This window comes from Mustelus asterias, chromosome 13 (assembly GCF_964213995.1).
Source record: "Mustelus asterias chromosome 13, sMusAst1.hap1.1, whole genome shotgun sequence".
Classification (NCBI taxonomy): Eukaryota; Metazoa; Chordata; class Chondrichthyes; order Carcharhiniformes; family Triakidae; genus Mustelus; species Mustelus asterias.
The window spans coordinates 7,968,721-7,982,665 of NC_135813.1; the positions used below are offsets into that span (position 1 = coordinate 7,968,721).

At 47.8% G+C, this 13,945-nt stretch overlaps 1 protein-coding gene across 5 annotated transcripts in view; it reads left to right on the forward strand.

Moving 5' to 3' along the window:
- Positions 1-945: 945 nt before the first annotated feature.
- The window catches only part of ubac1 (UBA domain containing 1), a 37,264-nt gene continuing 24,264 nt past the window's right edge, over positions 946-13,945 (forward strand). The window contains exon 1 of one of the 5 annotated variants that reach the window (XM_078226274.1): positions 946-1,228. In XM_078226274.1, coding sequence (XP_078082400.1) covers positions 1,091-1,228 — 138 coding nt within the window. In that variant the 5' untranslated portion in view covers positions 946-1,090. Of the gene's footprint in view, positions 1,229-7,699; positions 7,799-13,945 lie in introns of those variants that run through there. The other 4 variants (XM_078226277.1, XM_078226278.1, XM_078226275.1 and 1 more) reach the window with 4 other exon arrangements.

The following is a 13,945-nucleotide window of genomic DNA, read 5'->3' on the forward strand; positions in this document are numbered from 1 at the left end:
CCAGTCTTTACAGGTAATCAAGTCTTAAAGGTACAGACGATGTGAGTGGTTCCCCGCTGGAGGTCCCTCTACGGAGGGATCTCCCCCAATTACGTCGGGGACCTGGGGTGGAGGGTGATGCATGCAGCAGTTCCGCACAACCGTAGGATTCACTGGTTCACGGGCTCCGAAGACTGCCCTTTCTGCGGCCTTGTGGAGTCCGTGGACCATGTCTATGTTGAGTGTCTTAGGCTGCACTCCCTTTATGTTTTCCTAAAGAACCTTTTGTTGATGTTTTGTCTGCACTTCAGTCCCACGCTCCTGATCTACGGACACCCGGCGCGGAGAGGGGAGGGTTGGGATGGCGACCTCCTCGTGAACCTGCTCCTGGGCCTGGCCAAACGCGCCATTTACCGGTCCAGGCTGCGGGCGATCGAGGGGGCCGTCCATCCTGACTGTCTTCCCCTCTACCGCGGCTACGTTCGCGGCCAGGTGTCCCTGGAGAGGGAGCATGCGGTGTCCACGGGCGAGGTTGACGCTTTCCGCACCCGCTGGGCACCGCTGGGCACTGCAGGGGTTGGGGTGCATTATTGACCCTAATAATCACATTTTAATTTGATGTTTTTAAGTTTCCTTTGTACTTTGATTTCTGTTCGGGCTGTTCCCCCTCCTTTTTGGGGAGCTGCCCCTTTTACTTTGTCCTGAATTAAGCTGAGTTTGTTTACTTGGTTTGGTTTGACCTAAAAAGAGGACAATGTGAATGGTCCCAGCTGCAGATGATGGCTGGAGAGAACTACAAAGACCAGAACGCACTGCGCGCGGGGCACATGCGCAGTGGGCTGAGCCCGTGGGGCGCATGCGCAGTGGGATGAGTCGCGGAGCACATGTGCAGTGGGATGAGCCGCGGCGCACATGCTCAGTGGGATGAGCCGCGGCGCACATGCGCAATGAGCTGAGCCGCGGAGCACATGCGCAGTGAGCTGATCCGCGGAGCGCGGGTGAAAGGTCAGACTGGTCGGTGGGATCGGGCAGAGGGAGGAGGTCAGGGCCCCGCGGGCGCGCTGCCATGCTGGGCACAGAGAGCGTGTGAGATCCAACCCCCGGGGGGGCCATGTTTGTGCAGGAGGAGAAAATCTTCGCCGGGAAGGTGCTGAGGCTCCACATCTGCACCATGGAGGGGGTCGAGTGGCTGGAGGAGGTGACCGAGGAGACCAGCATCGAGCAACTCAAGGAGCGCTGCCTGAAGCACGTAAGGCCCGGGGGGGAAACAGGGGGGAGATATGGGGAGAGGGAATTTGTGGGGAGGGGGTGGTGGGGGGGTACTTTGTGGGGTGAAGGGGCAGTGGGGAGGGTTTGTGGGGGAACGGGGCTGTGGGAGGGAAGGGGCTGTGGGAGGGAAGGGGCTGTGGGAGGGAAGGGGCTGTGGGAGGGAAGGGGCTGTGGGAGGGAAGGGGCTGTGGGGGGGTTTGTGGGGGAAGGGGATGGGGGGAGGGGATTGTGGGGGAAGGGGATGGGGGGAGGGGATTGGGGGGGAGTTTGTGGGGGGGAAGGGGATGGGGGGAGTTTGTGGGGGGGAAGGGGATGGGGGGGAGTTTGTGAGGGGATGGGGGAAGGGGATGGGGGGGGAGTTTGTGAGGGGATGGGGGAAGGGGATGGGGGGGAAGTTTCTGGGGGGATGGGGGGAAGTTTGTGGGGGGAAGGGGGTTTGGGGGGGAAGGGGCTGTGGGGGGGTTTGGCGGGGAAGGGGCTGTGGGGGGGGTTTGGGGGGGAAGGGGCTGTGGGGGGGGTTTGGGGGGGGAAGGGGCTGTGGGGGGGGTTTGGGGGGGTTTGGGGGGAACGGGCTGCGGGGGGGTTTGTGGGGGGAGGGGGCTGCGGGTGGGTTGTGGGGGGAAGGGGCTGTGGGGGGGTTTCTGGAGCGGGTTGTGGGGGGAAGGGGCTGTGGGGGGGATTGTGGAGCGGGTTGTGGGGGAAGAGGCTGTGGGGGGGTTTGTGGGGGAAGGGGCTGTGGGCGGGGAGTTTGTGGGGGGAAGGGGCTGTGGGCGGGGAGCTTGTGGGGGGAAGGGGCTGAGGGGAGCTTGTGGGGGGAAGGGGCTGTGGGTGGGGAGTTTGTGGAGGGAAGGGGCTGAGGGGAGCTTGTGGGGGGAAGGGGCTGTGGGTGGGGAGTTTGTGGGGGGAAGGGGCTGAGGAGCTTGGGGGGGGGAAGGGGCTGTGGGGGTGGAGTTTGTGAGGTGTAGGGGCTGGGGGGTCTATGAGGGAGGGGAGTTTTTACGGCGTCTATGCGGGAGGGTGGTTTGGGGAGGGTGTTGGGGGAGTGGGGTTGAGGGGGTTTATGGAGGATGAGGTGAGGGTTTTGTCAGTGAGGGGGGTTTGTGGGCTTGAGGGGCTTTGTGGGGAAGGGGTTGAGGTGGTTTATGGGGATGAGGAAAGGGCTTTTGTCTGGGATTTCTGGGAGGAATTTGGGGATTTAGAGGGTTTGGGGGAGGGGTTTGTGATCTTTGGGGAGGGGTTTTGTGCCTGATGGGGACAAGGGTGTGAGGGAGCGGGTTTGTGGGGAAGGGTTTTGGAGTTCTTTGGAAGAGATTTTGTGGGGGATGTGGAAAATAATTTGCGCGAAGGGCGAAACGGCTTAGGGCAAGAGGTTGAGGGATGTTGTTTAGTGGGGATGGATGTGAGGAGTTGGGGGAGAGTTAGGGGGATGGATAATTGGGATAGTAGGTGTGGTGAAATGTTGGGAAGGGGGTGGCAATGCCCCTTTGGTAGGGCTCTGGCCTTTGAACACACGGGTCGAGGTTCATGTCCAACTCCAGAGCTTGGCACATAAAAATCAAGGCTGACACTCCAGTACAGTACTGAGGGAGCACTGCACAGCCGGAAGGGCTGCCTTCCAGATGAGATGTTAAACTGAAGTCCCATCCAGGTAGATGTTAAAGATCCCATGGCACCATCTGGACGAAGAGCATGAGAGCTATCCACAGTGCCCAGGCCAATATTTATCCCTCAATCAACATCAGAAAAACAAGATTATCTAGTGGTCGTCACATTGTTACTCCCATTCGTCAATGTTGGTGGAATACAGAGGTTACTCCGTGATGCTGACACAACCAAAGCAGAATTGATGATGAGGGGGCGACGGTGGAATTTTGGAAGGGATGGGGGAGGTCAGGTTGTAGGAGTGGACTGGTTGATGTGGGAACAGGAGGAGGCAGCGTGAGAGTGGATTGGAGAGTTGAGTTAGATGTGGGTGGGCAGGGGCTTCCCTGCGCGCTGGATCCTGAGGGAATCTGCCCCATTATCTCCTTGAGGTTGCACCATTTCCTTATAAACCCCCATGCACAGTGTAAGTCAGCCTTCCTACTTTCTGTACTAGAAACTAGATGCTATATTATTTTTAAAAAACTACCTCACTTTCTTTCTAATGCAATGTTTGGCTGTGATTTACCCATTGTTAAAGGATTTAATTAACTCTTCTCTGTGGTTAGAATAAGTTTGAACAAGTTACTGCACACGATTAGCAGTGGAGAGAGAGCGGCCTATGGTCATCTGGTACTATACAGTAAGGAGTCTAACACCAGGTTAAAGTCCAACAGGCATTTGCTACCCAATAAACCTGTTGGACTTTAACCTGGTGTTAGACTCCTTACTGTGTTTACCCCAGTCCAACGCCGGCATCTCCACATCTGGTACTATACCAAGATTAGCAGTACATTACAATTTGGTTCTTAAACTAGTGCATTTGAATCCATTTTAGTTATTTTAAGCAAAGTTTTGCAATTCATCATCGGGTTTGAAAGATTTTTGGAGAAATTTGCCTTCTGCACTGTCTGGAGATTATAAACTCGCTGGTGTCACCAGTGCTGTTATTCACAAACTGGAATGTAAGCACTGTAATAGGTTAGTTGGAGTGGTTGACGTTCTTTCACTCTGCGAGATGATGCATACACAGCGGATAATCCATTTCGATGGGCTGTCTTCATTTGGTGCCAGCGGCTGTGAAGGCCAGTCCTTGAGATGCACTGCACATGAAGTTGTCAAGTGACGTTGTCAGTTTTCTGTGTTGGCACCTGTTGCCAAGCTTTTTCCTCTTTCACCAGTTATTGATTCCCAGACCCAATAGTCGATGTTTAGGGCTTTCGTGCCACACTTACAAACATCCTTGAATAGCAGCCTTGGTGCCCCACTGGTCTCTGGTTTTGGCTATCCTCAACACCAGTACTCTGCAAGACAGTGTCCTCAGCACCTTACTATGCTCCTTATACACCTATGACTGTGAGAGAAAATTCCTCTCCAACTCCATTTTCAAGTTTGCTGATGACATCACCATAGTGGGTTGGATCTCAAACAATGATGAGATGGAGTACAGGATAGAGAGAATCTGGTGAACTGGTGCAATGACAATCTCTCCCTCAAAGTCAGTAAAACATAAGAACATAAGAAATAGGAGCAGGAGTAGGCCATCTAGCCCTTCGAGCCTGCCCCGCCATTCAATAAGATCATGGCTGATCTGAAGTGGATCAGTTCCACTTACCCGCATGATCCCTATAACCCCTAATTCCCTTACCGATCAGGAATCCATCTATCCGTGATTTAAACATATTCAACGAGCTAGCCTCCACCACTTCAGTGGGCAGAAAATTCCAGAGATTCACCACCCTCTGAGAGAAGAAGTTCCTCCTCAACTCTGTCCTAAACTGACCCCCCTTTATTTTGAGGCTGTGCCCTCTCGTTCTAGTTTCCTTTCTAAGTGGAAAGAATCTCTCCACCTCTACCCTATCCAGCCCCTTCATTATCTTATAGGCACGAAGGAGATAGTCATCGACTTCAGGAAGTGTAGTGGAGGGTATGCGCCTGTTTACATCAATGGGGATGACATGGAAATGGTCGAGAGCTTCAAGTTTCGAGGTATCCTGATCACCAAAAACCTGTCCTGGTCCCTCCATGCTGACCCACACCTCTATTTTCTCAGGCTAAGGAAATTCGGCATGTCCACTACGACTCTCACCACTTTTTACAGATGCACCATAGGAAGCACCCTTTCTGGTTGTGTCATGGCTGGGTATTCAACCTGCTCTGTCCAAGACCACAAGAAACAAAGGGCTGTGAACATAGTCCATCCACCACGCAAATCAGCCTCCCATCTACACTTCCCTCTGCCGTGGAAAAGCAGCCAGCATAATCAAGGACCCCATGCACGCCAGACATTCTCTCTTCCTTCAGGAAAAAGATACAAAGGTCTCGGAGCGCGTACCAACTGATTTCGAGAACAGCTTCTTCCCCGCTGCCATCAGACTTTTGAATAGACCTACCTGATATTAAGCTGATCTTTTTCGACCCCCATCTATGACTAACACTATATCCTGCACCTTATCCTTTCCTGCTCCCCTATATACTCTGAACAGTGTACTTTGTCTGTATAACGTGCAAGAAGCAATGCTTTTCATTGCATCCCAATACATGTGACAAATCAAATCAATGCAGAGAGCCCTTGAGTATTTGAGCATCTTCACTCCTGCGGATGTACCCCATCCATGAAGATGGCACGGTTTAAGCTGGCACTGTTTGATTTGTGCTAGCGCACTTGGGAACTCTGCTTGCTCTGAGGGTTGCCTCATTGGTGATTTGCTCCTGCCAGAATATACCAATAATGTACCACAGACAGCGAAGATGGAAATTACTGAGCTTCTTTCCCAGTGGTTATAAATCACCCATGTTTCACAGCCATGCAGCAAGGTGCTGAGAGCTCGGGTGTTGAAACCATCATCATGTTTTTGCACATCAGCCGGCGATGGTACTGCTTTTGGGATGCGTGTCGAGTTCTGCATCAAGGGATACATAGCTTCACTGTCGACTCAAGGTAGTAGAATTTACTGGCCCCTTCCAGCTGTGATCTGGGGCAGAGATTTAACACCTCTGTTAACTCCAGTAATAGTATATGGTGAAAGAATAAACCTGAGGCATGTCTTTACCTTAAGCAAGTTTATTTTCGGAGCAGCTCAGGATACAGAGGCAGCCTCTGACTGCTTCCCCACACCCACCTGTTCCAGCTGTGTTCATTTATACTCTTAGCGGTTGTACCAGTGATCATCACCTGTCTTTAACAATGTAAGCGCCAAAGCAGGCAATTGCTGATACATTGACAACCTTGCCCCTTACAGTTACAGACAGGGGCGAGATAGTGCATGAGTCTTTGTAGCTGAGTTATCATGTGGGTGACTAGCACGGCATCATAAGGAGTTCCCTGATCAGGAACAGTGTGTTTTTACCTTTGCTTTCAGTCTTGATAGATTGTAGAGGTTGCCATCTGACGTATCGGACTATATGGTTGTTTTCCCCTTTTTAGATGGAAGAGTTGGATGAATTGTTCAGTTCTGTATAGGCTTGGCAGTGCACCTTGCATCAATACAGTCAGTTTTTAATTGTAAATAAAGATTTCACTCTTTTACCTAGTATAGAGCTGAAGTGTTGGTCCTAGTTTAGTGGTCCAGAAGATTGCCATTCAAACCTTACTCACAAACTTGAGCGTACTTAATATGTGTTGACGCTTCAATGCAAAACTGAGAAATTGTTGGAGATGCTGCCTTTAAACTAAGGTCGAATCCACCTGTTCAGGTACCAGTGGCACTGTTCACATTGCAGTGCAACAACTCACCAAGGCTCCTTCGACAGCACCTTCCAAACCTGTAACCTCTACCACCTAGAAGGACATGGGCAACAGATACATGAAAACACTACTACCTGGAGGTTCCCCTCCAACCCCCACACCACCCTGATTTGGAAGTATATCGCCATTCCTTCGCTGTCACTGGGGTCAAATGCACTGTGGTTGTACCTACAACACATGGACTGCAGCAGTTCATAAAATGGCTCGCCATCACCTTCTCGAGGGCAGTGTGGGATAGGAAACAAATGCTGGCCTACCCTGTGAAAGAATTTAAAAGTAAGTCTCCTGACTAACAATCATCCGACAAATGCATAGCACCAGAAATCATCATCTCATTTCAATTTGTGAGACCTTACTGTCCGCAAATGAACTTCTGAACTTGCCTGCATTGCAACAAAGACTACAATTCCAAGTGTCATTCATTATCTGTGTTGTGCTTTGGGACATCCTGAGGACATTTGAAGGGACGTTACAAATGCAAGCTCTTTCTTTCCTAAACTGAAGTGCAAAATGAATGATCCTCGATCTACCCAAGCGAAATATAAAGTTTATTTATTTATTAAAGTTTATTTATTAGTCACAATAAGGCTTACATTAACGCTGCAATGAAGTTGCTGTAAAGTTCCCCTAGTCGCCACAGTCCGGCGCCTGTTCGGGTCAATGCACCAAATCAGCACGTCTTTCAGTAGTGGGAGGAAACCGGAGCACCCGGAGGAAACCCACGCAGACACGGGGAGAATGTGCAAACTCCACACAGACAGTGACCCAAGCCGGGAATCGAAACCGGGTCCCTGGCACTGTGAAGCAGCAGTGCTAACCACTGTGCCACCGTGCCGCCTTAACTTGGATGTGTCTGAGCTATTTCAGTTATGAACATGGTTAGTACAACCTAGGTTCGTTGTATGGGAAGTGTAGTCCAAGGAGCGATGCAAAGTTTCATCTGGCCTGATGTCTGTCCTTACAGGGAAGATGGAATCAGTGCTGAAATTATTTTTAGCATGTTGCTCTTTTGCTATTAAATTACTGACTGTTTATTCCCAGCAGTGTTCTTTTACCCACTGATCTCTGATTTAGGATGTGAGGAGATTGGGATGCGATCTTTTCACTGTTGGGAAAACTTGTTTTATGATTTGGATTCCTAGTTTTATTTGTCCACTGACAGTGAGTGTGATATATAAGCATGTGCTTACAGTGCTACAAAACAAAGCGTTAGAAGTAATCTGTGTTCACAGTTTATCCAAAGTTGTAACACTCCTCTTGCTAATAATATATGCACTTAGTTCCTGTTCAGAGTGAAGTGTAATATTTGGAGTGCGGTGCGTTTATATCAAGGAGTTCTTTATTGATTTTGTATTGATCCGCTAGTTATGTATTTCTGTCAAAAACTATGGAGGGCATCTCAGTAGAATTTAATATTGTAATTTGGAAGACTGATTATTTTGTACATAATGCCGTTGATTGATCTTGTTGCCCAGAGGACGGGTAATCCACATTACTGAGCTGCTTCAGCGTGATTTGCACAGGCTGTGTGTGTGGGCACCTGCTTGGCAGATGCAGTATAATGTGGATAAATGTGAGGTTACCCACTTTGGTAGCAATAATAGGAAGACGGATTATTACTTGAACGGGTGTAAATTGAGAGAGGTGGATACTCAACGTGATCTTGGTGTCCTCGTGCATCAGGCGCTGAAAGTAAGCGCGCAGGCGCAGCAGACAGTAAGGAAGGCACAGTAGCACAGTGGTTAGCGCTGCTGCTTCACAGCGCCAGGGACCTGGGTGCGATTCCCGGCTTGGGTCACTGTCTGTGTGGAGTTTGCACGTTCTCCCCGTATCTGCGTGGGTTTCCTCCAGGTGCTTCGGTTTCCTCCCACGTTCTGAAAGACATGCTTTTTAAGTATATTGACCCGAACAGGTGCCGGACTGTGGCGACGAGGGGAATTTCACAGTAACTTCATTGCAGTGTTAATGTAAGCCTTACTTGTGACTAATAAATAAACTATACTTTACTTTTACAAACGGTATGTTGGCCTTCATAGTGAGAGGATTTGAGTATAGGGATAGGGATGTTTTACTGCTATATAGGGCATTGGTGAGGCCACATCTGGAATATTGTGTGCAGTTTTGGTGTCTTTATCTGAAGAAGGATGCCCTTACTATGGAGGGAGTACAGCGAAGGTTTACCAGGCTGATTCCTGGGACGACAGGTCGGCTAAGTGAGGAGAAATTAAATCAGGATTATATTCACTGGAGTTTAGAAGTGAGAGGGGATCTTATAGAAAAAATTCTAATAGGGTTAGACAGGGTAGATTCAGAAAGAATGTTCCCAGTGGTGGGGGAGTCTAGAATTATGGGTTATAGTTTGAGGAAAGGGGGTAAACGTTTTAGAAATGAGATGAGGAGAATTTTCTTCACCCAGGGGCGGCACGGTAGCACAGTGGTTAGCACTGCTGCTTCACAGCTCCAGGGTCCCGGGTTCGATTCCCGGCTCGGGTCACAGTCTGTGTGGAGTTTGCACATTCTCCTCGTGTCTGCGTGGGTTTCCTCCGGGTGCTCCGGTTTCCTCCCACAGTCCAAAGATGTGCGGGTTAGGTTGATTGGCCAGGTTAAAAAATTGCCCCTTAGAGTCCTGGGATGTGTAGGTTAGAGGGATTAGTAAAATATGTGGGGGTAGGGCCTGGGTGGGATTGTGGTCGGTGCAGACTTGATGGGCCGAATGGCCTCCTTCTGCACTGTAGGGTTTCTATGATTCAGAGGGTGGTGAATGTGTGGAATTCACTACCACAGAATGTAGTTGAGGCCAAAATGTTGTGTGATTTCAAGAAGAAATTAGATATATCTCAGGGTTAAAGGAATCAAGAGATATGGGAGGAGGGGGGGGGAGATCAGGATATTGAATTCGATGATCAGCCATGATCAAGATGAATGGTGGAGCAGGCTCGAAGGGCTGAATGGCCTCCTCCTGCTTCTAGTTTCTACAAAAATAAAAATCTTCTCTACATATTTGCATTTTTGTCATTCTCGGAAGTGTACCTTATTCTAAAGTTGGTTTTGATGGTCTTGGGGGTTTAGGATATAGCTGCTTGTGACAGTTCAATAGGTAAATGATTTGCTGTGTGTAACTAAACAGTGTAGTGTCCTGAGGTAAGTGCGACAATTGGCCTCCACATTCTGGGCTACAAAAAGGATTTATCAGCCTGAGCATTAATAGCTATCCAGAGAATTCTGAAGCTCTGATGTGTTCATTGCAACATTAAGCTCACATATGAATAACTTTACCTGAGTCTTAGCCAGTGTATGAAAGAAGAGAATAATTTCTTGGGATTACTCAAAGAGTAAGCAGGACCTGTGTGTAGCAGTATTGAGCTGCAAGTATCGTTTTCACTCATCAACAAATTATCTTAACAGTCCTGGATTAGTGTATCTTATAAACAACTAAATATAGCTAACCTCAGGTCATCATGAGGGCAGCAATAAATCAAGGTTGCAAACTGTAAGTAATAGTGATCCGCGGTCAGCCGAGGTTGAAACAAGAGAAGTTTGTGTAGGAAAATATCTCGGTTCACTTTTACAGTTAGGAAAAATGAGTGGATGCTGAAAGGGGAGGGAAAAAACTGAGGATCAAGGTGGCAGAGGGGAGGGGTCAGATGAAAAGTAGGGCTTTGGGGAGTTTGGTTAAAGTGGGGGAGGGGTTGCAGGGCCGAGGAGCTTAATGACTGAAGTATCATCACTGCAGGACTGGGGACATTGTTAGAGAAATGGGGGAATGATTGAGAGATGCAACGGCAACGAAGATCATCGTGACTTTGAAAATATGGGTGCAAGGTCCCTGGGTCAGAGTGGACCTTGGAGAGGATGGAGCTGTACACTTTGGGTGTGAGGATGTGGCCGAACATTTTGTACCTTTTTAAATAGAAATGTGAGGAGAGCACTGGAGAGGTTGAGCCTGTAAATGCTGAATGCATGGTTTAGTGTTTTGGCAGAGCTGCAAGAAGGTTATTTCAGTAGCGGAGCAGATTCTACTTGGGAGAACCTGAAGTCAAGCAGCACACCCAGGTTCCACGTTCTCTGCCTCAACAGCCAATGAGGTTGATGGAATCCAAAGCTACCTGTGCGAGACAGAGGATGGTTTTAGTTTTGTTAATGATTTGATTTATTATTGTCACATGTATTAACATACAGTGAAAAGTATTGTTCCTTGCACGCTATACAGCCAAAGCATACCGATCACAGAGAAGGAAACGAAAGAGTGCAGAATGTAGTGTTACAGTCATAGCTAGGGTGTAGAGAAAGATCAACTTAATGCAAGGTAAGTCCATTCAAAAGTCTGACAGCAGCAGGACAGAAGCTATTCTTGAGTGGTTGGTATGTGACTCAGACTTTTCTATCTTTTTCCCGAAGGTGGAAGAGAGTATGTCCGAGGTGCATGGGGTCCTTAATTATGCTAGCTGCTTTGCCGAGGCAGCGGGAAGTGTAGACAGAGTCAATGGATGGGAGGCTGGTTTGCGTGATGGATTGGGCTACATTCATGACCTTTTGTAGTTTTTTGTGGTTTTGGGCAGAGCAGGAGCCATACCAAGCTGTGATACAACCAGAAAGAATGCTTTCTATGGTGCATCTGTAAAAGTTGGTGAGAGTCGTAGCTGACATACCAAATTTCCAAATGAGCTGAAATATTGTCATCGGTTCTTGATTTTGGCAGTTTGAGAGTGTAGCAAGTATTGATATTAATGTGTTCGTCCTTCCATCTTGGAACCTGGATTTTCCTCTTTCTCCAATTTGCTGCTGCATTTTAATATTTTGAGGTTTGCTATAAGTCTTGAGCTGGGTGCTGGAATATCCTTCCTTTATCTTTGAGTATCGTTGTTGGGTCTTGCTAAACTTCAATAACTTAGCAGCTGGCCCACATTGCAATGCTGCCATTCCCCACACGTTTCATCTATGTTGGCCACATTTAAAATAGAAGTTTATTACATCCTAACAGTGCAAATGGAAGCAGACCTCTGCTCTTTGGAGTGATGTGCTTTCTGCTGTAATTTCTGGACTATAACTGGCTATTCCTGACTAGGTGCTATTTTTTTGAAATTCTGGTTTTATCTTGTTGAACTGTGGCTTGGCCACAGTTGGATGCCCACATTGCCTGATTGGCATCATTCTCGAGAAAGCTGTGTAATGGTCTGACTAGCTAAAACAAACTTCTGCTATGACAGCCAATTGGAAAGGCTGTTTTAAAAGTTAGTTTCCTTTGTGTTTTTTTTAAAAATCAGGGCTAAATTTCCAGGCAGCATTTCCTGTGTTCCTTTGCAGTTATTCCCAGCAAAATCTTTCCACCGGATGTCCCCTACACCTTCCCCAAATGTGGGCACCATATTAATTCTCCCTTAAGTCCAAAAGGCACAGACCTGAATATATATGGCAATTGGTTGATCCATTCGTCAGAACCTGCTTTTCTGGCCATGGCAAGCATTATTAGGCCCTGCTCTCTACCAAAACTACCCACTAGTTCATGGCCATCTGGAATTGCAAATGCTGAACCCTAAGAGATGCGTGGCTTCGAATGCACCCCAAAGGATGTGTACAGACCATAAAACACAAACCGGGAAAATACTATCACCCATCAAGCTCGTTCCTTGGACGGACCATGTGCATTACTCTTTATTAGGTTTTCTGCTCAACCCTTTATAACACCTGAGGAAGAATGCTGTCAGATATCTTTCTCCTGAAAAGATGGAAGAATTATCGAACCTCACACCTGGATCAGATGTCCTCTAGCAATGTAGGTCTACACCATATTGAATGTATTGAAGCCATTGGATTTGCAAAGCTGTAAGGTGCCACTTCTTCCCTGTACAATTCATTGACACCTGATTTTAGAGTACCGAGGATACTAGTCCCTCTGGTCCAAGTGACCATTATCAACATAAGGGAGACTCCACTGCCTTATACAACCCTGTCCTTATTGACTGTCCAGCATGCACTTCCAGGAGGGGATGCTGGCACTGCCTAACTTTTTAACCTTTCTGTGTCAACAGTGTTGTGGCTAATTATAGCATCTTGGCACTCATCTGATAAAACGGGTTATCTCAGCACAACATAGTGATCAGACTTCCTGCTGTATGTGGCTCAGAGATTATTTTCAGCAGTGATTTGAAAAAAAATCACTCCGTGATTTATGCAGAAATAGAAGGACATTGCCATTTTTAAAAAAATCCACTTTTGACTGGCAGAGCGGTAAGCACTGCTGCCTCACAGCGCCACAGACCCAGGTTTGATTCCAACCTTGGGTGACTGCGGAATTTGCACATTCTCCCTGTGCCTTGAATTGAATTGATTTATTAGTGTCACATGTATTGGGATACAGTGAAAAGTATTGTTTCTTGCGAGCTGTTACAGACAAAACATACCATTCATAGAGTAGATGGAGGGGAAGTAAAGGATGGGGGTGCAGGATATAGTGTTGTAGTTACCGATAGTGAGGAGAAAGTTCAACTTAACGTGTGATTCAAAGGTCTGATGGCTGCAGGGAAGAAACTGTTTTGAGTCAGTTGGTATATATTCTCAGACTTCTGTATCTTTTTCCTGATAGAAGGTGGAAGAGAGTATGTCTGGGGTGCGTGGGATCCTTGCATTCCTGCGGCAGTGGAAAGTGTAAATGGAGTTAATGGATAAGAGGATGGTTTGCGTGATGGACTGGGTTACGTTTACAACCCTTTGTACTTTCTTGTGGTCTTGGTCAGAAGAGGAGCCATACCAAGCTGTGATACAACCAGAAAGGATGCTTTCTATGGTGCATCTATAGAAATTGGTGAGAGTTGTAGCAGACATGCTGAATTACCTTAGCCTTCTGAGAAAGTAGAGGTGATGGTAGGCTTTCTTAACTATAGTTAAGTGGGTTTCCTCCGGGTGCTCCGGTTTTCCCCCCTCAATGTGCAGGGTTAGGTGGATTGGCCATGCTAAATTGTCCCTTAGTGTCCAATGATGTGTAGGTTAGGGGGATTAGTAGGGTAAATACGTAGGGTTGGAGATGTCAAGTTTGGTTAAAATGTGCAAGTTCAAAACCAGCCCCTGGCTGTTTAGTCTGGATTATAAACTCCTTAGGTTAGCTGCTTTCGGGAATGCTAATATTTGCATCAGTGCAGTCGCAGTGCCAATCAGAGTTTGGGGCGTTGTGTGGAAATTAGAGAAAGGAGGACGTGGAACTTACTAGAGATGTCTAAGATAGTACACTGCAGACAAACATGAATCTGAAGCACCACTTTGCTGAAGGGTAATGGGGACAAGAAGGTCTGGTGATGGCCAAATTGAAGATTG